Genomic DNA, 27984 nt, shown 5'->3' on the forward strand with positions numbered 1-27984 from the left:
TAAAACTCTTTTGAGGGACCTCGCCATACTGATGACAAACTCGCCTGAGCGGAGAGCTTTAGATCATGCATTGATTTAAAGTTTAAGTCGATTAGAGGAAGCACTACCGATCAGCTGCCCTTGTTACAAGCATCATAGAATAAAGGAGGAATGGCAAGTATGCCCTGCAGCACTATATACAAAAACTGTAATGGTAAAAAAAAAAAAAAAAATTTTACAAGAAGTTTTCTTGGAGACAGAAGTCTGTTTATATTTATGTATAGGAAATAAAGGCCAACATATTGGCTTCCTATGTTTAAAGGACCACTGAATTACATAATTAGCAAGTACATAATAAAAAGACAATGATTAAGATTTTTTTCTGACAACTTAATTTTTCTCCCATTTTCCGGGCCCCTGTATCATGTGACAGACATCAGCCAATCACAGACTAGTATATGTATACCCTCAAGTATGTGTATAATAAAAAAATTTGCAAAATTTGACAATGGAAGTAAATTGGAAAATGTCTTCTACATGCTCTAAAATGTTATTTTGACTTGAGTGTCCCTTTAACTAAAGTGGTGTATAGATGTAAAGCTAAAACAAATTTAGCTTTGCACACCTAAACTTTCAATTTTCGAAACCATCCACGTGATTTTTTTGCATTGACATTTGACAGCTTCGTTAGCTGCCCTAATGCAGAAGTAGGCAGCCCCTTGTGGGCTTCAGCTATATTCGGTGCACAGATTTTAGTGTGGTGATCTTTCACAAGAATTAATCCGCCTACTTCCGCATTCAGCAGCCAACAAAGCTGCAGATTGCCTATGCCTAGTAGAAATATGTAGAATAATCTAAAAGGCTAGGAGCCAGAAGCAAACATTGTAGGAAATGTGACTAAGTTGCTTTCAGAATTTGCCAAGCCAAAATATAATTTCAGAAAATAAAATTACATACTTTATTCCACGTTATAACAGTCACTATGGATTTTACTTTTTTTTCTGCTTGAACACTTCATTTTAAAGGGACAGTAAAGTCAAAAACAATATTTCATGAATTAAATAGGGCATGACATTTTAAACAGCTTTCCAATTTACTTTTATTACCAATTTTGCTTTGTTCTCTTGGTATTCTTAGTTGAAAGCTAAATCTAGGAGGTTCATGTGCCAATTTCTTAGACCTTGAAGACTGCCTCTAATCTGAAAGCATTTTGACAGTTTTTCACCACTAGAGGGCATTAGTTTATGTGTTTCATAAAGATAACATTGAGCTCAGGCACGTGAAGCTCCTGGGAGTCAGCACTGATTGGCTAAAAATGCATGTCTGTCAAAAGAACTGAAATAAGGGGCAGTTTGCAGAGGCATAGATAAAAGGTAATCACAGAGGTAAAAAGTATTATTATAACTGTGTAGGTTATGCAAAATTTGGGGAATGGGTAATAAAAGGGATTATCTATCTTTATAAACAACAACAATTCTCGTGTTTACTGTCCTTTTAATGATTATGGGGATATTTTTAAAAGGAGATATGAAAAAGGGGTCAGCTACCCTTTTTCAACACTTTTGCAGTGGGGAATCTGGGGTACAATTGGGGTTAACTGCTCTTGGGGTGTGAGGCCATGTCTAATTGCAGTGAGGGCCAGTTGAGAGTTTGGAGTAAAAATTAATTTGGACGATCGAGGTTAGAAATATTTAATGTAGTTTTTTCCTCTTTGGACTTTAGCTACTTTGTGCCTTGTTAAGAGTAAACCATAGATTGGTAGAATGCTGAAATAAATAGTGATACAGCCCTCTATTTCATGATGGTAAAGAGGGTGGATAAAAATCCGATTATTATTATTATTTTATGATCTTGAAACAAAGATTTCTATTTTTTTAATTTAAAGAGGATTTTTTTGTTTTTTTAAATAAAATGCTTTTTGAGGAAAAAAAAAAAAATCTATCTAAAGATAATTTGTGTCTACAGAAATAACATGATCCTTCTTCACAGCAACAATGTTATAAAATAAACATACAGAATTGAGAAAGACATTAAAGGGAAATAATTTAAGAAAACTTTTAGGTTTCAGATAGAGCATACAATTTTTAGATTGACTTCTATTATCAGATTTGCTTCATTCACTTGGTATCCTTTGTTGAAGAGTAGTTCTCTACTGGGTCTAGCTGAACACGTTGGGTGAAACAGTGACAAGCAGCTAGCTCACAGTAAGGCATTGCTTCTGAGCCAACCTATGTATGCTTTTCAACAATAGATACCAAGAGTAGAAAGCAAATTAGATAAGTAAATTGAAAAATTGCTAAAAAAAAAATGCATTTCTTTTTAAATCATGAAAGTTTAATTTTGACTTTACTGTCCCTTTAATACATTTTGCTCCTCTGCATATATATGTAAACAGAATCAACCCATACTAAGTTTCAAGAAGCTCACTAAATAGATTGCTTGAAATGCAATTGAAGCAATAAAAATTAAATATGTTGTTTTAGGTAAATAAATTATTATTATTATTTTTCTCCTTCCAATAAAGTGCAGCTGATGACATGCACATGCATGATTAAGGGCTAGGTGCCTGAAACGTCACCTTACATATGACTCAGATGTATTGGAAATAAAGGTTGTTTTTATCCTTAAAGTGAAGGTCAATTTTGATGAATAAGTGCCCAGTTTTTAATAATCCTATTAAAAACAAGGGCACTTTAATTCATCAAAATTGACATTTCAAGCATATTCTTAAAAAAACAAACAAAAAAAAACAACTTTTAATCCTGAAAGCTGCTCCATCGTTTCCCCCGGCCATCGGAAGCCTCTGCTTACGTCAGAAATGACAAATCTGGTTTCCTCCAAGCACAGTTCCAAGCACAGTGTTCCCCCCGGGGGGGATCATGGCTTGAGGGAACGCTGTGATTGGATGAAGCCGGATTTGTCATTTTGGACCCTAAAAGAGGACTTGTGACGGGCGGAGGAAGCAGTGCAGCGGCTCTCAGGATTAAAAAGGTAAGTTTTTCAAGAAAACACTTGAAATGTCAATTTTGATGAATTAAAGTGCCCTTGTTTTTAATAGAATTATTAAAAAACCGGCACTAATTTTATATTACCACCTTTAAATACAAGGCAATCAAAGAGGTAAAAAGTACATAAATATAATCATGTTTGTTATGCAAAACTGTGGAAGGGGTAATAAAGGGATTATCTATCTTTGTAAACAATAACAATTCTGGAGTTGGAGTAGACTGTCCCTTTGAATTAGGCAGTTACAATAAAACAAAAGCACAATTGTGATGTGTTTATTAAACTGGAGAATAAAGCATTTTTTTAAGTTTTACAACATTCCAGCAGTTGAAAATTGCATTGCAAATTAGCTGCAACGAAAAAAAATTAATTTTGTTAAAGGGACACTGTACCCAATTTTTTTCTTTTGTGATTCAGATAGAGCATGCAATTTGAAGCAACTTTCTAATGTACTCCTATTATCAAATTTTCTTCATTCTCTTGGTATGTTTATTTGAAAAGCAAGAATTTAAGTTTAGATGCCGGCCCATTTTTGGTGATCAACCTGGGTTGTCCTTGCTGATTGGGCAGCACCAATAAACAATTGCTGTCCATGGTTCTGAACCACAAATTTGCTGGCTCCTCAGCTTAGATGCCTTCTTTTTCAAATAAAGATATCAAGAGAACGAAGAAAAATTGATAATAGAAGTAAATTAGAAAGTTGCTTAAAATTGCATGCTCTATCTGAATCACAAAAGAAAAAAATTGGGTACAGTGTCCCTTTAAGTTTTTGAAATGTCTTTTGAATAAATATGCTTTTGTGGCTCGTTCTAAAAATCACTTAATAATGTAAAAATGCATTAACATGCTGCAGTGCTCACAAGAATGTCTTACATTCAGGAGTCAAAGCTTTGCAGATCAGGAAAGAATAGGGGACGGGGTTGAATAAACCCTTGACAGACTCATCAATCAATGTGCTGCTTGTGTGTTAAAAAAAAACTTAACAGTGCAGCCAAAGCACAGCACTGTTTAAAGAGAACAGCGCTGCAAAGCGAAAGTGCTTAGAATTCCTGCATGCGTCATATTTTTGCAGACGTGCTGCATTTTCTGCACTGACATCTCAGATCACAGCATGTTCTGCCTTGAGGGGGCGCATAAGAACTAACTGCTTCCTAACTCCAATGAGGTAGCTGGTAATCTGTAGATCTTTAAAAGGCATTACAGTGGAAAAAGGACATGGTAATTTGTTATATCATGCAATTTTACCACTACTGATCTAAAAAGTCTGTGTTTAACACATAGGTAAAATTACCACCCAGTAACTGCAAAGAATTGGTGGTCCCAGCTCAACCCAACTGTGCACTTAGTGCTGCTGATTGGATAAGTGGCAGCTTCTGCTAAGACAATCAGTTCTGTGCGGCTCCTGCACAGTAATTTACCTGTGTCTTTATCCCCTTTACATGGGTTAAACACATAGATTTGCAGGAGGCATTTATACGCACTTTTGTATCACTGCATAAGGTAATTTATGTGATATACAGTTTTCAAGTGCTGCATATGGTATTGGTACTTTATAAAGATCATTATAACCATGTACAAGCACTCCTGACACTGTAAAAGAAAAGGACACTAACAAAAATAACTCTGTTAAGAGCCACACATAGCAAAAGCAATTCCTTACAAAAATGGTTATCTATCCTTTATATTGTAAGAAATCGCCTGCAATGTAAACAAAATGTCAGTGGCAATAAAATGCGCCCCATTTATTTAGAATGGTTTTAATTCCACCACATACTGCTGAATATAAAGTACAACAGATCCCCATAATGAAGTGAGCATAACAGTTAAAAAGATGAGTAAATCTACTCAAGAAAGAAGACTTGGCTACCAATGGCTATTAAATCGTGTAATACTTCAAGTTATAATACTACGATACGAAGAGCAACATGACATATCCAGCCTTCCCTGCACCTACATGGCCTGCACATTAATAACCTGATAAGATAACGGGCTTAGACACCTCATGAGTACCGGCAGCCAGCAGGATGAGAGCACCTTACCATCTGGCAACTCGCGATCGCTGATATGCTGCAAGTGCGATCCAGGGTCCGCCTCTCTGAGCTCCACTTCTATTTGACAGGGATCATCGCGCTCTACCACCCCTCGATCCCGGCCGGACTTCGGGCTGGCGTCCGGGGACACGCAACAAGTCACGGTGTTGCCCATATTGCCCGGCTCCCCTTCCTAAGGGTATCTCACAGCTGCTGCATATGTGGAAGGAAGCACAGGGTCACCGGAACCAAAGAAGCGGCGATATTACCGCTACCACTGCGGGCTTGACCACCGCATCCTCCTATTTTCTCTAGCGACCGGTCCCACAGGAACAGAATGCGGGAGTGGCTGCGTGACGCGCATCACACCTCCCTAGCGTCACGGGCAGCACGCAGACTGCTACTCGCCATACCCAACCCCCTTTTTCCTGCAAAAGGGAATGCAGCCAATCAAAACTAAACTACGCATCGGTCTTCTTTGCCGATTGGATAGCTTCACTACCAATCATAGAAACAGTGGGCCAGGCATGGATTGCACATTCTCCAATTAACTTGGTTTATCTGACTTTTAGGTTGAAAAAGAGGCATGACACGCACTGCCTGCGTCTTCGTGTCCTGTATAGCTTCTCTAGGTATTTACATTCATATTTAAAGGAGACAATTCTGCAGAAATCTCGGGAAGTGGTGTGAAACGTATTTTAGAGGTGGGTGTATAAATATAAAATCATGTACAGATGAAGAGAAAGAAAATTACTGCATTATAAGTTGTATCTATATTTACATATAGTTGCACGTTTTGGCATTATTTTCATTATAGGATATCTCTTATGTATGTTAAATAAGAGTTACTAAAACAGTTTTAATAGCTGGGTTATTGTCAAAGTACCTTCATGATAATATTCAAAATTGTGCATGAGATCAATTGAATTTTTAATATGTTAATATTTGTAAACGTGTTCTAATCTTACATAGTTCAGCAATGTATGCACATATGCTGTGTGTGCCCACTGCACTAGCATTCAAACACGCCTGCTTGGTTTTCAACTGAAAACCAACATTAGAGTATATGGGGATTTTTGAATATAAATGATTTGATACGTTTTTCTAAATGATTGTGATCAACCCTAAACTAATCTATGATGACACAATAGCTATTGGTTAAAAGGGCAGTTAACTCAAAATTACATTTTTATGATTCAGATAGAGTACACAATTTTAAACAACGCTCCAATTCACTTCTGTTATTTAAATGTGCTCAATCTTTTTAAAAATAAAATTATTTTCCAATGCACCAGCTCTTACTGAGCATGTGCAAGATTCACAGGATGTACATACAGGCATACCTCTGAGATATTGCGGGTTTGGTTCCAGATCACCGCGATAAAGTGAATATAGTACTAAAGTGAGTCACACTATTGTTTTTGTTTCCTAGTGTTTATAAAAGTTATATTTACATTATACTGTAGTCTATTAAAGTGAATGTAAATTTTGATGCTTAAAGGGACAGTTTAGTCAAAATTAAACTTTTATGATTCAGATAGGGCATGTAATTTTAAACAACTTTCCAATTTACTTCTATTATCTAATTTGCTCAATTCTTTAGATATCCTTTGTTGAAGAAATAGCAATGCACATGTGTGAGCCAATCACACAAGGCCTCTGTGCAGCAACCAATCAGCAGCTACTGAGCATATCTAGATATGCTTTTCAGCAAGTGATATCAAGAGAATGAAGCAAATTAGATAATAGAAGTAAATTATAAAGTTGTTTAAAATGACATGCTCTTTCTAAATCATGAAAGAAAAAAAATTGGGTTTCATGTGCCTTTAACCCCTTAACGACCAACGACGTATGGGGTACGTCCTGCAAAAAAATGCAGTTAATGACCAAGGGCGTACCCCGTACGTCGTTGGTCTTTGAAAGCAGTGGAAGCGATCCTGATCACTTCCAACTGCTTTCATGTTATAGCAGTGATGCCTCGATATTGAGGCATCCTGCTATAACATTTTTTAGCCGTCCGATGCAGAGAGAGCCACCCTGTGGCCCTCTCTGCATCGGCCATCAATGGCTATGTTCGTTGGTGGGTGGGAGCTGATCCAGGGAGGCGGGTGGGTGGCCATCGGTGGGAAGGGGGGCGGGATCGAGTGCGTGCGCGGGTGCGCGTGCACGTGCGGGAGTGGGAACCCTACACTATGGAACAACAAGTAAGGTGGTACTTGGTGGGAGAGAGGGTGGGAACATTATACATTTTAAGGATCAGGGAGGTTGGGGGTTGAGGGGGGCAGCTACACTACAGAAAATAGTAGTTTTAAAATAATAAAATAAAACATTTGATTTCAAACTGGGTACTGGCAGACAGCTGCCAGTACCCAATATGGCGCATAATAAGGCAGAGAGGGGGGTTAGAGAGCTGTTTGGGGGGGATCAGGGAGGTTGGGTGCTAAGGGGGGATCCTACAGAGCAGAATTATTATTATTATTTTTTTTTTAAATCCCCAAAAAACTCTTATTTTAGTACTGGCAGACTTACTGCCAGTACTTAAGATGGCGGGGACAATTGTGGGGTGGGGGAGGGAAGAGAGCTGTTTGGGAGGGATCAGGGGGTGTGATGTGTCATGTGGGAGGTTGATACCTACACTAAAGCTAAAATTAACCCTACAAGCTCCCTAATTAACCCCTTCAATGCTGGGCATTATACACGTGTGGTGCGCAGTGGCATTTAGCGGCCTTCTAATTACCAAAAAGCAAAGCCATATATGTCTGCTATTTCTGAACAAAGGGGATCCCAGAGAAGCTTTTACAACAATTTATGCCATAATTGCACAAGCTGTTTGTAAATAATTTCAGTGAGAAACCTAAAATTGTGAAAAATGTAACGCTTTTTTTTTATTTGTTCGCATTTGGCGGTGAAATGGTGGCATGAAATATACCAAAATGGACCTAGATCAATACTTTGGGTACACGTGTGGTGCACAGTGGCATTTAGCGGCCTTCTAAATACCAAAAAGCAATGCCAAAGCCATATATGTCTGCTATTTCTGACAAAGGGGATCCCAGAGAAGCATTTACAACCATTTATGCCATAATTGCACAAGTTGTTTGTAAATAATTTCAGTGAGAAACCTAAAGTTTGTGAAACAATTTGTGAAAAAGTGAACAATTTTTTTTATTTGATCGCATTTGGTAGTGAGATGGTTGCATGAAATATACTTAAATGGGTCTTGATCAATACTTTGGGATGTCTTCTAAAAAAAAATATATACATGTCATGGGATATTCAGGTATTCCTGAAAGATATCAGTGTCCCAATGTAACTAGCGCTAATTTTGAAAAAAAGTGGTTTGGAAATAGCAAAGTGCTACTTGTATTTATTTCCCTATAACTTGCAAAAAAAAACAAAGAACATGTAAACATTGGGTATTTCTAAACTCAGGACAAAATTTAGAAACTATTTAGCATGGGTGTTTTTTGGTGGTTGTAGATGTGTAACAGATTTTGGGGGTCAAAGTTAGAAAAAGTGTGTTTCTTTCATGTAATTAGCAAGAGTCCATGAGCTAGTGACGTATGGGATATACATTCCTACCAGGAGGGGCAAAGTTTCCCAAACCTTAAAATGCCTATAAATACACCCCTCACCACACCCACAATTCAGTTTTACAAACTTTGCCTCCGATGGAGGTGGTGAAGTAAGTTTGTGCTAGATTCTACGTTGATATGCGCTCCGCAGCAAGTTGGAGCCCGGTTTTCCTCTCAGCGTGCAGTGAATGTCAGAGGGATGTGAGGAGAGTATTGCCTATTTGAATGCAGTGATCTCCTTCTACGGGGTCTATTTCATAGGTTCTCTGTTATCGGTCGTAGAGATTCATCTCTTACCTCCCTTTTCAGATCGACGATATACTCTTATATATACCATTACCTCTGCTGATTCTCGTTTCAGTACTGGTTTGGCTTTCTACAAACATGTAGATGAGTGTCCTGGGGTAAGTAAATCTTATTTTCTGTGACACTCTAAGCTATGGTTGGGCACTTTGTTTATAAAGTTCTAAATATATGTATTCAAACATTTATTTGCCTTGACTCTTTTCAGACAGTCAGTTTCATATTTGGGATAAATGCATTTGTTTCAATCATTTTTTCTTACCTTAAAAAATTTGACTTTTTCCCTGTGGGCTGTTAGGCTCGCGGGGGCAGAAAATGCTTCATTTTATTGCGTCATTCTTGGCGCGGACTTTTTTGGCGCAAAAATTTTTTTCTGTTTCCGGCGTCATACGTGTCGCCGGAAGTTGCGTCATTTTTTGACGTTTTTTTGCGTCAAAAATGTCGGCGTTCCGGATGTGGCGTCATTTTTGGCGCCAAAAGCATTTAGGCGCCAAATAATGTGGGCGTCTTTTTTTGGCGCTAAAAAATATGGGCGTCATTTTTGTCTCCACATTATTTAAGTCTCATTATTTATTGCTTCTGGTTGCTAGAAGCTTGTTCACTGGCATTTTTTTCCCATTCCTGAAACTGTCATTTAAGGAATTTGATCAATTTTGCTTTATATGTTGTTTTTTTCTTTTACATATTGCAAGATGTTCCACGTTGCAACTGAGTCAGAAGATACTTCAGGAAAATCACTGCCCAGTGCTGGAGCTACCAAGCTAAGTGTATCTGCTATAAACTTTTGGTATCTGTTTCTCCAGCTGTTGTTTGTATTGCATGTCATGACAAACTTATTAATGCAGATAAAATTTCCTTTAGTACTGTTACATTACCTGTTGCTGTTCCGTCAACATCTAATTTTCAGAGTGTTCCTGATAACATAAGAGATTTTATTTTTTAAATCCATTAAGAAGGCTATGTCTGTTATTTCTCCTTCTAGTATACATAAAAGTCTTTTTAAACTTCTCTTTTTTCAGATGAATTTTTAAATGAACATCATCATTCTGATACTGATAATGGTTCTTCTGGTTCAGAGGTTGATGCTGATAAATCTTTGTATTTGTTCAAGATGGAATTTATTCGTTCTTTACTTAAAGAAGTATTAATTGCATTAGAAATAGAGGATTCTGGTCCTCTTGATACTAAATCTAAACGTTTAAATAAGGTTTTTAAATCTCCTGTAGTTATTCCAGAAGTGTTTAATCTCCCTGATGATATTTCTAAAGTAATTTCCAGGGAATGGAATAATTTGGGTAATTTATTTACTCCTTCTAGACGTTTAAGCAATTATATCCTGTGCCATCTGACAGATTAGAGTTTTTTGGGACAAAAATCCCTAAGGTTATGGGGCTGTCTCTACTCCTGCTAATGTACTACTATTCCTACGGCAGATAGTACTTCATTTTAAGGATCCTTTAGATAGGAAAATTGAATCCTTTCTAAGAAAAGCTTACTTATGTTCAGGTAATCTTCTTAGACCTGCTATATTTTTAGCGGATGTTGCTGCAGCTTCAACTTTTTGGTTAGAAGTTTTAGCGCAACAAGTAACAGATCATAATTTTATAGCATTATTATTATTCTATAACATGCTAATAATTTTATTGGTGATACCATCTTTTGATATCATTAGAGTTGATGTCAGGTATATGTCTTTATGGATTAAACTTGGAATGCTGATATGTCTTCTAAAGTCAACTTTGCTTTCCCTTTCTTTCCAGGGTAAATAATCATTTTCGTTCCTTTCCTCACAACAAGGAACAAAAACCTGATCCTTCATCCTCAGGAGCGGTATCAGTTTGGAAACTATTTCCAGTTTGGAATATATCCAAGCCTAATAGAAACCTATAGCCAGCTCCTAAGTACCTATGAAGGTGCGGCCCTTATTCCAGCTCAGCTGGTATTATTATTATTATCGGTTATTTGTAGAGCGCTGGTATGGGGCAGATTACGTTTTCTTCAAAGTAATTTGGTTCAATTCCGTTCTCAATCTCTGGTTTCAGAACATTGTTTCAGAAAGGTACAGAATTGGCTTCAAGTTAAGGCCTCCTGCTAAGAGATTTTTTTCTTTCCCGTGTCCCAGTTAACACAGCAAGGCTCAGCATTTCTGAAATGTGTTTCAGATCTAGAGTTGGCTGGAGTAATTATGCCAGTTCCAGTTCTGGAACAGGGGCTGGGGTTTTATTTTATCTCTTCATTGTACCAAAGAAGGTCAATTCCTTCAGACCAGTTCCGGATCTATCATTATTGAATCGTTATGTTAGGATACCAACATTCAAGATGGTTACTGTAGGACTATCCTGCCTTTTAGCAAGGGCATTATATGTCTACAATAGATTTACAGGATGTGTATCTGCATATTCCGATTCATCCAGATCACTTTTAGTATCTGAGATTCTCTTTTTAGACAAGCATTACCAGTTTTGTGGCTCTACCGTTTGGCCTAGCCTCAGTTCCAAGAATTTTTCAAAGGTTCTCGGTGCCCTTCTTTCTGTAATCAGAGAACAGGGTTTTGGTATTTCCTTATTTGGACGATATCTTGGTACTTGCTCAGTCTTCTCATTTTCGAAGAATCTCATACGAATCGACTTGTGTTGTTTCTTCAAGTTCATGGTTGGAGGATCAATTTACCAATCAGTTCATTGATTCCTCAGACAAGGGTAACCTTTTTAGGTTTCTAGATAGATTCAGTGTCTATGACTCTGTCCTTGTCAGACAAGAGAAGTTTAACATTGATATCAGCTTGTCAAAACCTTCAGTCACAATCATTCCCTTTGGTAGCCTTATGCATGGAAATGTTAGGTCTTAGGACTGCCGCATCAGATGCGATCTCCTTTGCTCGTTTTCACATGCGACCTCTTCAGCTCTGTATGCTGAACCAATGGTGCAGGGATTACTCAAAGATATCTCAATTAATATCTTTAAACCGATTTTACGACACTCTGACATGGTGGACAGATCACCATCGTTTAGTTCGGGGGGCTTCTTTGTTCTTCCGACCTGGACTATAATCTCAACAGATGCAAGTCTTACAGGTTGGGGAGCTGTGTGGGGGTATCTGACGGCACAAGGGGTTTGGGAATCTCAGGAGGGGAGATTTCCGATCAATATTTTGGAACTCCGTGCAATTTTCAGAGCTCTTCAGTCTTGGCCTCTTCTGAAGAGAGAGTTGTTCATTTGTTTTCAGATAGACAATGTCACAACTGTGGCATACATCAATCATCAAGGAGGGACTCACAGTCCTCTGGCTATGAAAGAAGTATCTCGAATTTTGGTTTGGGCGGAATCCAGCTCCTGTCTAATCTCTGCGGTTCATATCCCAGGTATGGACAATTGGAAAGCGGATTATCTCAGTCGCCAAACGTTGCACTTGGGCGAATGGTCTCTTCACCCAGAGGTATTTCCTCAGATTGTTCAAATGTGGGAACTCCCAGAAATAGATCTGATGGCTTCTCATCTAAACATGAAACTTCCCTGGTATCTGTCCGGATCCCGGGATCCTCGGGCGGAGGCAGTGGATGCATTTTTCACTTCCTTGGAAGTATCATCCTGCCTATATCTTTCCACCTCTAGTTTTTCTTCCAAGAGTAATCTCCAAGATTCTGAAGGAATGCTCGTTTGTTCTGCTGGTAGCTCCGGCATGGCCTCACAGGTTTTGGTATGCGGATCTGGTCCGGATGGCCTCTTGCCAACCGTGGACTCTTCCGTTAAGACCAGACCTTCTGTCGCAAGGTCCTTTTTTCCATCAGGATCTGAAATCCTTAAATTTAAAGGTATGGAGATTGAACGCTTGATTCTGGGTCAAAGAGGTTTCTCTGACTCTGTGATTAATACTATGTTACAGGCGCGTAAATCTGTATCTAGAGAGATATATTATAGAGTCTGGAAGACTTATATTTCTTGGTATCTTTCTCATCATTTTTTGGCATTCTTTTAGAATACCGAGAATTTTTCAGTTTCTTCAGGATGGTTTAGATAAGGGTTTGTCCGCAAGTTCCTTGAAAGGTCAAATCTCTGCTCTTTCTGTTCTTTTTTCATAGAAAGATTGCTATTCTTCCTGATATTCATTGTTTTGTACAAGCTTTGGTTCGTATAAAACCTGTCATTCAGTCAATTTCTCCTCTTTGGAGTTTGAATTTGGTTCTGGGGGCTCTTCAAGTTCCTCCGTTTGAACCTATGCATTCATTGGACATTAAATTACTTTCTTGGAAAGTTTTGTTCCTTTTGGCAATCTCTTCTGCCAGAAGAGTTTCTGAATTATCTGCTCTTTCTTGTGAGTCTCCTTTTCTGATTTTTCATCAGGATAAGGCGGTGTTGCGAACTTCTTTTGAATTTTTACCTAAAGTTGTGAATTCCAACAACATTAGTAGAGAAATTGTGGTTCCTTCATTATGTCCTAATCCTAAGAATTCTAAGGAGAAATCGTTACATTCTTTGGATGTTGTTAGAGCTTTGAAATATTATGTTGAAGCTACTAAATCTTTCCGAAAGACTTCTAGTCTATTTGTTATCTTTTCCGGTTCTAGAAAAGGCCAGAAAGCTTCTGCCATTTCTTTGGCATCTTGGTTGAAATCTTTAATTCATCTTGCCTATGTTGAGTCGGGTAAAACTCCGCCTCAGAGAATTACAGCTCATTCTACTAGGTCAGTTTCTTCTTCCTGGGCGTTTAGGAATGAAGCTTCGGTTGATCAGATTTGCAAAGCAGCAACTTGGTCCTCTTTGCATACTTTTACTAAATTCTACCATTTTGATGTATTTTCTTCTTCTGAAGCAGTTTTTGGTAGAAAAGTACTTCAGGCAGCGGTTTCAGTTTGAATCTTCTGCTTATGTTTTTCATTAAACTTTATTTTGGGTGTGGATTATTTTCAGCAGGAATTGGCTGTCTTTATTTTATCCCTCCCTCTCTAGTGACTCTTGTGTGGAAAGATCCACATCTTGGGTAGTCATTATCCCATACGTCACTAGCTCATGGACTCTTGCTAATTACATGAAAGAAAACATAATTTATGTAAGAACTTACCTGATAAATTCATTTCTTTCATATTAGCAAGAGTCCATGAGGCCCGCCCTTTTTTGTGGTGGTTATGATTTTTTTGTATAAAGCACAATTATTCCAATTCCTTATTTTATATGCTTTCGCACTCTTTTCTTATCACCCCACTTCTTGGCTATTCGTTAAACTGAATTGTGGGTGTGGTGAGGGGTGTATTTATAGGCATTTTAAGGTTTGGGAAACTTTGCCCCTCCTGGTAGGAATGTATATCCCATACGTCACTAGCTCATGGACTCTTGCTAATATGAAAGAAATGAATTTATCAGGTAAGTTCTTACATAAATTATGTTTTTTTCCATTTTTTCCTAATATTTTATAATTTTTTTATAGTAAATTATAAGATATGATGAAAATAATGGTATCTTTAGAAAGTCCATTTAATGGCGAGAAAAACGGTATATTATATGTGTGGGTACAGTAAATGAGTAAGAGGAAAATTACAGCTAAACACAAACACTGCAGAAATGTAAAAATAGCCTTGGTCCCAAACGGACAGAAAATGGAAAAGTGCTGTGGTCCTTAAGGGGTTAAGTGCCCGGTTTTAAAAAATTTGATTAAAAACAGGGGCACTTTAATTCATAAAAAATTACCTTTCACTCCTGCTGTGAAAAAAAACTTACCTTTTAATCTTCACAGCAGCTCCAGCTTCCTCCGGTCGTTGCAAGCCATTTCTTATGTCAGAAATGATGGATAGGTCATCCTCCAATCACAGCTCCCCCCCGGGGGAATCGGTGTCTGATTCAACGCCGTGATTGGAGGAAGCCGGATTCCTCCTTTTAGACCCAGGAAGAGGCTTTGCAACGGGTGGAGGAAGCTGGAGCTGCTGAGAAGATTAAAAGCTAAGTTTTTTTTTCACAACAGGAGTGAAATGTAAATTTTGATGAATTAAAGTGTCCCTGTTTTTAATCGAATTTTTAAAAACCGGGCACTTTAGCATCAAAATTTACATTCACTTTAAGTGTGCAATAGTATTATGTCTAAAAAAAAAAAAACAATGTACATACCTTAATTAAAAAAATAACATTTTTGCTGGTGATGTGTGTGTATTAATGTGTGTTTGTGTTATATGTGTATATATGTTGGAAAATTGTGCCAATAGACTTGCTCGACACAAGATTGCACAAACCTTCAATTTGTAAAATTAGCAATATCTGTGAAGCGCAATAAAACGAGGTGTGGCTGTATATGCATTTTGTGATTGGCTGATGGCTGTCACATGATGCGTTAGGAAGGGAAATGTAACTGACATCTGTAAGAAAAAAAAATCTACTACCCATTTGAAATTCAAACTAAGAGTAAACGCATAATACCAAGTTAATGAAAAAGCAGTTTATGCAATTCTACTGTGTTTAGTGGTAGAGGGGGGGAATACTAATCAGGGGTTAAAATCTACTAGCCCAGAGAGAAAAGTTACTAGTCCACTCAATTAAAGGGACATTGAACCCAAATTTTTTCTTTCCTGATTCACATATAGCATGCAATTTTAAGCAACTTTCCAATTTACTCCTATTATCAAATTTTCTTTGTTCTCTTTCTTTCTTTATTTGAAAAAGATCTAAGCTAAGGAGCCAGCAATTTTTGGGTTCAGAACCATAGACAGCACTTGTTTATTAGTGCTGTCCAATCAGCAAGGACAACCCAGATTGTTCTCCAAAAATGGTCCGGCATCTAAACTAACATTCTTGCTTTTCAAATAAACATACCAAGAGAATTATGAAAATTTGATAAAAGGAGTAAATTAGAAAGTTGATTAAAATTGCATGCTCTATCTGAATCACAAAAGAAAAGATTTGGGTTCAGTGTCCCTTTAAGATAGGAAACATTTAAAATTTCTTAGTCATCCGGGACTAGTAGACCACTGGAAATTTCAAGTCATCTATCTATCTTAGACAAAGGTACTTTCACTGAAAAGGGGTGACAACCCTGAAACATCACTGGAATAAAGTTTCTTTCATATAGGTGGCGAGAGTCCACAAGCTGTTACGTATGGGGTATACATTCCTACCAGGAGAAGGGAAAGTTTACCAAACCTCAAAAGCCTATAAATACCCCTCCCACCTCAAACATACCTCAGTTTTACACTTTGCCTCCTTAGGAGGTGGTTGAAGCATGATGTGCTTAATTTCTTCAGTGAAAGGCTCTTCAGAGCAATTTGAAGCCCGGTTCCCCTCCGTGTACAGTGCTTGTTAGAGGGATATAAAGGGAGTACTGCCTCATGTCACCATGTTTTTGCCGTACAGGAAATCTTTTTAGGAGCTCTATGTAAATCGGTTGCAGGGATTAATCTTCTGCCTCCCTTTACAGATCAACGTTATACTCCTATTCCATTACCTCGTTTGATATGTTTCAGTACTGGTTTGGCTGTCTGCTATCAGTGGACTAGTGTCTAAAAGGTAAGTATATAATTTTAAATCCCTTTTTGTATGGACAAATTTAGAGCTATGAATTGGGCGCTTTTAATCAAAAGTTTTTTTTTTCTATGTATAGGTTTATGTAGAGCCCTAGGGACAGGTACTATTACCCTCTATGAGAATCGTTTATAAAACAGCCTATGATTAAAGGAAGTATGTTTTCCAAAAGTTTTACAGGCGTCTCCTTTTTGAGCCTATGTATAAATTGGACATTAAACTGCTTTCTTGGAAAGGTGCTTTTTCTTTTTGGCTATCTCTTCTGCTAGAAGGGTTTCTGAATTATCTGCTCTCTCTTGTGAGTCTCCTTATCTGATTTTTCCATCAGGATAAAGTTGTTTTGCAAAATACTTTTCAATTTTTTACCTAAATTAAAGTTGTTAACTCAGACAACATTAATATGGAAATTATCATTCCCTTCTTGTGTCCTAATCCTAAAAATGCTACTAAAAAATCTTTGCATTCTTTGGATGTTAGAGCATTGAAATATTATGTTGATGCTACTAAGCATGTCAGACAGACTTCTAGTCTGTTCTTTTTTTCTGGTCCTAAGAAAGGCCAGTATGAATCGGCTATTTATTTAGCCTCTTGGTTGAAATGATTGATTCACAAATCTTATTTAGAGGCGGGCCAGCCTCCGCCTCAGAGAATTACGGCTCACTATACTGGATCGGTTGCCACATCTTGGGATTTCAAGAATGAGGCTTCAGTTGATCAAATTTGCAAGCAGCCACATGGTCTTCTCTGCATACCTTTACTACATTTTACAATTTTGATGTTTTTGCCTCATCAGAAGCAGCTTTTTGTAGACAGGTCCATTAGGTAGTTGTCTCAGTTTGATAACTGTGCCTATATTTTGATTTTTGTCATAAAATACATTATTTTGGGTTTTGGATTTACGTTCTCAGTGGGGGAAAAAAAGCTGTTTTTATTTTACCTCTCCCTTCCTTTTTACTAGTAGCCTTCCACATCTTGGGTATTATATCCCATACGTAACGGCTCATGGACTCTTGCCACCTATATGAAAGTAAACATAATTTATGTAAGAACTTATCTGATTCATTTCTTTCATGGTGGCGAGAGTCCACCGGGCCCCACCCATTTGGGGATATATTTTTGTGTAAAGCTCATCTTTTTACCTGCTCCTCCATTATTGGTCTTTACTTCTTAAACACCTCACCATTTGGCTATTTGTAAAACTGAGGTATGTGTGAGGTGGGAGTGGTATTTATAGGCTTTTGAGGTTTGGGAAACTTTACCTCCTCCTGGTAGGAATATATATCCCATATATAACAGATCGTGAATTCTCGCCACCATGAAATTAATTTATCAGGTAAGTTCTTGCATAAATTATGTTTTTGAGGGATTTTTGCTAGTGTGTGTGTGTATATATGGTAAGGGGTTTCATGTCCTTCTAGCTATAAATGATCACATAATAACGATAACCTGGCATTAACCATTTTTTTTTTGTTGATGTTAGGTAGGGCCTACTGATCCACATTTCTTTGAATTGACAAAATAAAAGTAGAAATCCAAATAAATAGGAGAATTGGGTGCATGTAAAAAATAGGTAATATTTTGTGACATTCTATGTAGAATTACTTTTGGTACAACAATTTATTTGGCTATGCTGAGTGAGGCAAGGAATGTGCATGCATTGTTTTATTGGGGTATGCTACCCTTCAGGGAAATTAGAGTTTTGTGTAATTTTAAAAAGTACCTAATAATACTTGTGTGGATAGATATTTCATTTTATACCTGCTAACCTTCTGTGTAAATTGCAAGATGATAAATAGACAATGAAATGCATTATTTTTGTCACTGATTTTTAATTATTAATTTTTAATAATATTTAAAGTGATGGTAAATTCACCTCACTAATTTTTAAAATATTGAAACCTCTAGTAATGTGGAGCATATCGTTGTGCTTATTTTATTTCAAATCTAATTCTACTTCAATAAAACACAGTTTTTGTGAGGCTCCGTTTACTGCTTCAATTCAGCCTCTGTCACAGATTTTCTTATTCTGTGATTTGGAGCATCACCATGTGCTTTATGTAATTTACTGAGAGCATGCTCCCGTGCTTGTAACTACAATCAGACCCCAAGGCAGAACATGCAGTGATCTGAGATGTCATCGCAGAAAATGCATCATGTCTGCAGAAAGAATAGGACACATGCAGGAACTGTTAGTACTTTAACTTTGCAGCGCTGCTCCACATCAGACTGTTCTCTTCAAAAAGAGCTATGCTCTGGCAGCACTGTGTAAGTCCTTAACACAGCGCATCCACAGCAAAGTGTGGTTTGAAGTGAAAAGTCAAATATGCAGTGTTGACTGGCTCTCAGCCCCCTAACTTTTCCAGTCTGCAAATCTGTGTTTTCTGAATGACATTCCTATGAGCAATGCACCTTTTTATTGCTACATTTCTATGTTAGATCAAGAGAGAAGAAAACAAATTTATTCAAGTGACATTTTACAATTATTTTTTTTTGTCTGCAGCTAATTTGCAATCCAATTTTCAACTGCTGCAATATATTATACAACTATTACAATTGCTTTATTCTCCAGTTAATCAACACATTGCAACTAGACTGGTGCTTAGTATTAGTTCCTAATTTAAAATGGACTTTTATTCAAAAATAACCTGCAGAAATATTTTCCATTTAAAAAAATCTCATCGCAGAAAGTGAAAAAAAGTTCTGCCTCTGGGCAATCAGACTCAGCCTGTTTTCAGCTGCGCAAATAGCGTAGTGAGCTGCGCGTGCGCAGTTGCACTTCAAGGCTGAGTCTGATTGTAGTTACAAGCACTGGAATGTGCTCTCAGTAAATTACTTAGGGCGCATAGTGAGGCTTCGATTGGCTGAAAGAGCTGCCAGTAAAATCACAGAATAAGAAAATTTGTGACAGAGGCTGAATTGAAGCAGTAAACGGAGCCTCACAAAAACTGTTTTATGGAAGTTGAATTAGATTTGAAATAAAATAAGCACATCGATATGCTTCACATTACTAGAGGTTTCAATATTTTAAACGTTAGTGAGGTGACTTAAACAATCACTTTAATTATTAAGTATGGGTATAAAATCATAGGTTTTGGTGTTTTTGGAAGGTGAACTGATGCTAAATGTAGAACAGGGAAGTTCATGTTTGAAATATGTAAGAAATAATTTTAAGCAACTTTCTAATTTACTCCTTTTATCCATTTTTCTTCGTTTTCTTGCTATCTTTATTTGAAAAAGCGAGCTGGCCCATTTTTGATTCAGAAACCTGGATAGTGCTTGCTGATTGGTGAATACCATATAGGCACCAATCAGCAAGAGCAACCTACGTGCTGAACCAAAGATGGGCCGGCTCGTAAGCTTACATTCCTGCTTTTTTTAAATAAAGATACCAATAGAACGAAGAAAAATTGAAAGTAGGAGTAAATTAAAAAGTTGGTTAAAATTACAAGCTCTATCTGAATCATGAAAGAGAAAAAATGTGGGTTCATTATCCCTTTAAGACAATTGCTTAATAGCAAAAGGTTTTAAAAGCATCCCACGGAATAGAATATATCCTTTATTATGTAGGAGCCAATCCTTTTTTCTGCAGTTTTATATTAATATTATATAGCTATGGGCAGGCAGTCATACAGGATAGTTGTGAGCTCAGCTGTGCTAAAACCGGTGGCTAAATTCCTTTTCCTGGAGAGTTTACTTAAAATCCTCACAAAGCTTCTGCAAACTGCAATTGTAGTATAAAGCAAAATGATTTGTGATAAAAGTTTACTTATTAGAATAGTTGTTAAAGTAGTTCAAAGAAAGAGATGCACTCGTAGTCACGGGAGCCGGTGTAGAAAAACTTTATTGTAGAGTAAAAGCATCCTTCCCAAAGGAAGGTAAACAAAAAGCTAAGTTCAAGTGGCAATGTGAGTGGTGTGAGCTCCACTCCAGGGACTGACTGCTGACGCGTTTCGGCTCAAAAGGCCGTAATCAACTACGATTACGGCCTTTTGAGCCGAAACGCGTCAGCAGTCAGTCTCTGGAGTGGAGCTCACACCACTCACATTGCCACTTGTACTTAGCTTTTTGTTTACCTTCCTTCGGGAAGGATGCTTTTACTCTACAATAAAGTTTTTCTACACTGATTCCTGTGACTACGAGTGCACCTCTTTCTTTGCACTGTTTGGATATTTTGAAACGGAGGTTGCACAGTGCCTTACGGAAATCGTTCCCTGCACCCACCTTACCTGGCTGTGCGCGGCACAACAGAGACCGAGAGGGAGGTCTAGAAACCGTAAGTCTGAGACTTTCGATGACGTCACACGCCACCAGTGAATGAGCCACAGGAGAGTGTACATTCGACCGGATCAGTCACGCATCAGTTGTATATCACCGGACTGATTCACGAGCAAGTGAAAGGTCTCCATTATGTACAGAGGCCATTCGAGATTTGGCAGTGTTTTCATCCTGTATTGGAGGTAAGGTGAGTGGAGGAAGGAAATCCTTTGGCTCACATTAGCCTGTATTGGATATTGTAATTGAACTTACATATTGAATATTTGTTCTATTATTGGATATTGACTTTTGGAGCATATAAGTGCCGACACACACAGACTCGCATTAGTTGTTAAAGTAGTCAAGTTGAGAAAAGGCTTTGAGACTTGAAATATTGCTGTAGTTTATCGGGTGTGCAGATCAGGGCCGGCCTTAGGGTGAGGCGACCGCCAGGGGGCACTCTAGTCGAAGGCCCTGACAAGGTACTGATATCTGGTTTTGGGCCTCAATATGGGGCATTTTGAGGAGTGCTTCCAGCCGCACCAGAAATTTAGACTGCAAGACCCTGTAAATTGGATGGGGAGGGGCTCCTGTCTGGAGCAGAGGGAGCGCCTCCACTCCGGAGCGATTTCCAGGCCCAGCAGGTGCGACCAGAAGTGTTTTCGGTTTCAGAGTTAGTGCACACAATGTTTAAAAGTGCACACACCAGGTGCAGGCTCTATTTGTGTGTGTGTATTTTTTAAATTTAATGATATGGATGGTACTAGACGAGGAGTGTAGCGCGTCACTACATTTTCAGGCGGGAAATGTTACACCAGCCCACGTCTATACATCAGGTAATTAAGCAGATAGATTGTCTGGAGAGAGTCTCAAAGTCAGAGTTGGAGCTACAGCAGGAGCCAGGCAAGTAGGGTCAGGTAAACAGGCACTTCGTGTTTAACCCAGGCGTTAATTAGCATATGCGGCTGCGCTATATTTAAAGTACAGAAGAGCAATCTGGCAAAAAAATAAGAAGCTACTGCAAAATTATCAGTCTTGATAAAGGCCTGAGTGAAGGGCCGAAACGCGTTGACCTACTGGTAAGCACCATTCCTTTTTATTGGATATACTACACTATTATATTATCCTTTACAGGGACAATTTCTAAGGATGATACAAACAATTGGTCAATGAAGTTCTAAAGAAACCCCCAGGATCCTCTGAGGATTATCTCTATCAAGTACACAGGTTTCACATTTTGAACTTGTCACTTCTATTGGATTATAAATTATTTTATTTTATTTTTACTGGACTATTTTTCTGTTGTTTCTGTTTTTATGAAGGTTTGACCTGTTGACATTTGTTTCACTATTTTTACATAATTTTCAAATTTTTCCACATTTTTCCCACATTTTTTCTTTTTTATGTTTGTGCACCATTTTTCATTTGTGCATCACGTTTGTATTACATTTGCAGATGCTATCAATACATTGAATGTTGACGGTACATTCCACTCAGTCAACTCATTATCACTGACTTGACCACTTTTATTGTTGTAATATCACATATGTGATAATCTCAGATTCATCCAAGGGCTCTCTTGACCAAGGTCCTGTGCATGTAATAGTGCAACTATTTTATTGTGAACGCTTTTAATATTCATTGTTTTTATATTTAAGCAATTTTTAACTAGCATAATGGATCCACGAATAGCATTCATTGTTTACCACTATTTTCCATTATTTTATGTGCAATAATTTCATTGCGGTAATTTCAACTTAATAAATATTCACTAACATCACCAGTCAGTAACTATATCCATTCTGACATTCTATATTCTCGGCCTTAGGCGCTGTACACACTCCAATTCTAAAATTATCAGTTTCTCTGGTTTTACTATTTATAGGTATGTGTTTGAGTAAAATGAAGGTTTTTGTTTTATTCTATAAGCTACTGACAATATTATTCCCCAATTATACTGTCATTTAGAGCATTTATTTGCAGAAAATGGACAACTGGTCAAAATAACATAATAAAAGATGCAGTGTTTTCAGACCTTGAATAATGTAAATAAAACAAGTTCATATTAATTTTTAAACAACATAATACTCATATTTTAACGTATTTATCAAGAGTTCGGAAATCAATATTTAGTGGGAAAAACCCTGATTTTCAATCACAGCTTTCATGAGTCTTGGCATGCTCTACACCCGTCTTGCACATTGCTGTTGGGTGACTTTATGCCTTTCCGGGGCAAAAAGTTCAAGCAACTCGGCTTGGTTTGATGGCTTGTGACCATCTTCTTCTTGATCACATTCCAGAGGTTTTCATTGGAGTTCAGGGTCTGGAAATTGGACTGGCTATTACAGGGTCTTGATCTGGTGGTCCTCCATCCACATGTTGATTAACCTGGCTGTGTGGCATGGAGCATTGTCCTGCTTGAAAAAAACAATCCTTGGAGTTGGTAACATTGTCAGAGCAGAAGGAAGCAAGTTTTCTTCCAGGATAACCTTGTATGGGATCACATACATATCACATAGATAAATCTGCCCAATTCAAGGTCATCTACTCTGAGTCCAATTTTCTGCTTTGCCCAGCACTTGGTCGTCTAATGGTTAGACAGAGAGCTAGAGAAGCATACAAGCCACACTGTCTCACATACAATGTGACATTTGGTGGAGGATCGGTGAAGATCTGGGGGTGCTTCAGCAAGTCTAAAATTCTTTGGAATGTTGTACTGTACTTTTAAATAGTGCATATGCACAATATGTTAACATCCCTACAACATTATGTAGTTCTGGCACTACAATTTTGCTCTTTAGTTCTGCTGGGTACTTAATTATTTAGTTAATATATGCTTTTCAAATGAAGTGTCATATTTAGCAAGGTAAATTACTCCCCTTGCATACTTCATAACTACTCCCTGCTAAAACTGAGCATTTACTCATCGTAACTACATGGCTTGACAGCCCTTCTAGGTTATGTTATAAGCGTTTTCATCTAAAAAATGTTACACTTTCCCAAGGAAATGACTTCTATTTCCCCACCTCAAAGTATTACTAGAGGCTGCCATTTAAAAACTAGACACTATGAGCATTAATTTAGCTTAAAGGGCCATGCTACCCAAATATTGAAACACTTGAAAGTGATGCAGCATAGCTGTAAAAAGCTGACTAGAAAATATCACCTGAACATCTCTAAAAAGAAAGATATATTTTACCTCAAAAATTCCTCAGTAGCCACATCCGATTGTAAAGAACTTCTAAACAGCAAATCAGTATGTCTGTCCCGGGACAGCTAAGGGAGTGAGCTTATGTGCATGCTCATCTTATTTCCCTATTCAGTTTAAGCAAATTTACTATGAAATCTCATGAGATCACAGTAAAAAAAGTTCATGACCTCAGCACTGCTGATTGGCTGCTGTTCATTTCTTAATTTTTTTTTATTTTTTTACCTGCAGCTGAGCAACAGCTGAATTATATTGTTTCACACAGAACTTACTCTGCTGAGCTGAGGAAATTGTGAGGTAAAATATCTACCTTTTTACATAGAGATGCTCAGGTGATATTTTCCTGTCAGCTTTTTACAGTTATGCTGCATCATTTTAAAGTGATTTAGCATATGAGTATTATGTCCCTTTAAAGGGAAACGAAACCCAATTTTGTTTTCTTTCATGATTCAGATAGAGAATACAATTTTATCTTTTTTTATTTATTTTTTTATTTTAAATTAATAGTCCATTTCAGGTTACACAAAAAAGAAAAAGGTGGGGAACATAATTAAACACATTTTTTAACACAATAAATAAATACCAATCTTACAAATCAGAATTCAAACCTGAGTTATACAACTTATAGTTATACCATAATCTGGTCTTTACATTTTAGTCCCCAAAATAACAAAACAAGCAAAAAAAAAGGGGAAAAACATCCTAGTCCTTTATCTTGGAAACTCATTATTTGCAATTGCTGTTTCAATATATAAAGAGCCTCTAAATGGCGCAATTAACGGTCTCTGGGAGAATACAATTTTAAACAACTTTCTAATTTACTTCTATTATCTAATTTGTTTCATTCTATTGGTATAATTTGTTGAAGGAGTAGCAGTGAACTAATGGTTTCTAACTGAACACATGGGTGAGCCAATGATGACAATCCATACAGGAGCAGCAGAGAACCTAGATTCTAGCTGTTGATTGGTGGCTGAAAATATATATATATATATATTATTTTCAGCCACCAATCAACAGCTAGAATCTAGGTTCTCTGCTGCTCCTGAGCTTACCTAGATAAATCTTTCAACAAAGGATAACAAGAGAAGGAAGCAAATTAAATAATATAAGTAAATTGGAAAGTTGTTTAAAATTGTATTCTCTATCTGAATCATGAAATAATTTTTTTGGGTTTCATCTCCCTTTAAAGGGACACTGAACCCAAATTTGTTCATTTGTAATTCAGATAGAGCATGCAATTTTAAGCAACTTTCTAATTTACTTCTATTATCAATTTTTCTTCATTCTCTTGCTATCATTTTTTTAAAAAGAAGGCATCTAAGCTTTTTTTTGGTTTCAGTACTCTGGACAGCACTTTTTTATTGGTGGATGAATTTATCCACCAATCAGCAAGGACAACCCAGGTTGTTCACCAAAAATGGGCCGGCATCTAAACTTACATTCTTGCATTTCAAATAAAGATACCAAGAGAATGAAGATAATTTGAGAATAGGAGTAAATTCGAAATTTGCTTGAAATTTCATGCTCAATCTGAATCACAAAATTAAATTTTTTTGGGTACAGTGTCCCTTTAAGTGTTTAAAAACCCAAATCAACATTTCTTATGGATACTCTCATTCATTACCTCCAGCTCTAATTCCCTGTGACATTCTATAGAATGTCCTATACTCTTGACTGAGCATCACTGCGTTGACTAGTGTTACTAAACTGTTTAGCTTCAGTAACTAAGATAAACTTTATCATTAGTTGCCTCTCCAGCTTGTCAGTTATAAATGAATAGACAGACATGTTCTTTATATCTTTTTATATTTCTACTCATTCAGACTATTTTAAAGTGAATTTAAAGTTCACCATACTCGCTCACGTCATAGGATAGAATTAAAAAAAATTACAGACTTTCATTCATCAAATTTGTACTATTTATTGATCTCAGATTTTTACTTTTTTTTTTTTTTTTTTTTTTTTATCATTTTTATTTTATTGAGGAAAACCTTTTACAACACAATATTCTTAGACACCAAGAAAGAGAGAGGAAGGGGAAAAAAAAAGACCTAACAGTTACAACAAGCAAAATCAGATGCATACTGTCTTACAGTTAAATACAAGAAGAACACTGTAATCCCCCATTGTCTGGTGTCTCTCTGCGATTTCTCATTTAAAGAACCTCAATTTTGGATTTTTGTTGAAAACACTCAGAAGGGGATTACTCTTACGCATAACCGGGTAAAAGTGACCTTAATGTAAGGGAAAGGTGGGGGATCAGTTTGTAGCAAGGTGTATGAGATGTACTAATCCTATTATAAGATCTGAGCCAGTGGAACGCTTTATAGCGAACATATGCATTTATTGATTACGTGTGGGCTCCAGGCGGAGAGAGAGAGAAATGTGAGCTGCTGAATAAGGCGAGCGTATTGCTCGCCATATTCAGCGAAGTCTGGCGGACCTGATCCGCACTGTCGGATCAGGTCCGCCAGACTTTGATAACTTGGGGCCTATGTCTCTATGTGAACGAGAGACACATTTATCATAATGCTCAAAAAGCCCTCAATTTATTTCTCACCATGGCGACATGTTTTTGGTCATCGGGCCCTATGCTAGAGGTGGGGCTCCTGAGAAACCTGGCCCTATTTTTTTTTTTTTTCTTTCCCTACAGCACAGACAATGCACACTTTCACTCACCTCAAATGTATTTACAAAATCCACATCATCTTTTTGTTTTGTCAGGTTTAAATATCTGGCAGTGTACAATCTATACACTGAACAGGTGATTTTTAATATTATAGGGTAGTATGTAAGATTACTAGGCTTTAAATTTGTAATTATACAAACTTTGTACTGCACTTAGCTTGAACACGATGCATGTGGAACAGGGGTGACTGCTTACCCCTCAATCATCCGTGTACAAAGTCCTCACCACCGGGGTGAATCTTTAAAGTGATTGTAAAGTTTAATGAATTACTGCCCAGTATCTAAAAATAATCTTTAAAAACAGGGGCACTTTAATTCATTAAGCTTTACAAAGATACTTCATTGTTAAAATATTTACCATTGAGTTATGGTAAACATATGGCCGTTAATCTGCTCGCATCTTCTACTTTCTTTAGCAGAGTGATGACGAATCCGGCTTCCTCCAATCTTTCCAAGCCCCATCTGGTGTCCATGGTGCTAAGTACTGTACTTTGTACACTGAGGCTTTAAATTAGTGGTTGTCAGATTTTCAAGAAATTGTGTCTTTTTTCAGTTTAAAATACTTATAAAAAGAGAGAAGTGCTCTACCATGAACGAACAACAGTTAGGTAGCTTGTTCTATGCAAGTTACCACCTGCGTGCAGCCTCTTTTAGCCCAATTGTGTTTTTCACAGAGGAGAACTTTGCAGAAGTATATTGATCTGATCCTGCCTAAAAAAGTCAGTCCAGCCCCGAAATACCAGGCAATCCTCCTTTGAACAAGGAGCATGGCATGCCCTGACGATCATTTCTGGGGTTTTCTTTGTTTTTGAGGGCCTAGTCAGTGCTGTACAGCCATATTCCTTTTACGTGCATAGGGCAAGGAGTCCACATCTGGTTTCCCTCATTACCTTTAGGGAGACTTCCCCAGGGTTATATTTCAACTATTCTTTCCAGTTTGAATGCTTAAGAGTAACACACATTTTTATATTTTTTCCTAAAGATATGATTTTACTATGGCATTAAACCAAGTTAAGCAATGTGACATGAGATTGGATAATTTTGTCGTTTTAGATTACTGGTCCATTAAAATGATGCATATATCACTGTTCTGCCATGACACAGCTGCTGTCTACTGCACTTGTATCAGCTGAGGCATATGGCATTCACTGCAGCTGTTGGCATCTGTGTGTGAATGTCTTTCAGTTAATGGGAAGAGTGTTTCTATTAATATCTAAGTGTATGTAATAGTTCTGCATGTCTGATGGATGCTGCTGTCATTGCTCTCCATGGCTTGGACCATAAGATGCTCAGAATTATTTATGGAAATCAACTTGCCTTTAATTTATTACCTCTGTAGTATATGGGATTTTGAGTTTTATTCTTAAAGGAACAGTGAAAACAGGAGTTTGATTTCTGTTTTTATTATTATTCCCAAACTAAGTGTTACATAGATATA

General features: G+C 37.4%; 2 protein-coding genes across 2 annotated transcripts in view; one reads left to right on the plus strand and one right to left on the minus strand.

Annotated features, from left to right (window-relative positions):
• CCNYL1 (cyclin Y like 1) overlaps window positions 1-5376 on the minus strand; it is a 201419-nt gene extending 196043 nt beyond the window's left edge. Inside the window, exon 1 of the mRNA XM_053698631.1 lies at window positions 5025-5376. Within this exon, the coding sequence (XP_053554606.1) occupies window positions 5025-5190 (166 nt within the window). The 5' untranslated portion in view covers window positions 5191-5376. The remainder of the gene's footprint in view (window positions 1-5024) is intronic.
• Window positions 5377-5598: 222 nt separating this feature from the next.
• METTL21A (methyltransferase 21A, HSPA lysine) overlaps window positions 5599-27984 on the plus strand; it is a 146614-nt gene continuing 124228 nt past the window's right edge. The window contains exon 1 of the mRNA XM_053698633.1: window positions 5599-5719. The gene's annotated coding sequence lies outside the window, so the exon portion shown is untranslated. The remainder of the gene's footprint in view (window positions 5720-27984) is intronic.

Source organism: Bombina bombina, chromosome 1 (genome assembly GCF_027579735.1).
Source record: "Bombina bombina isolate aBomBom1 chromosome 1, aBomBom1.pri, whole genome shotgun sequence".
Classification (NCBI taxonomy): Eukaryota; Metazoa; Chordata; class Amphibia; order Anura; family Bombinatoridae; genus Bombina; species Bombina bombina.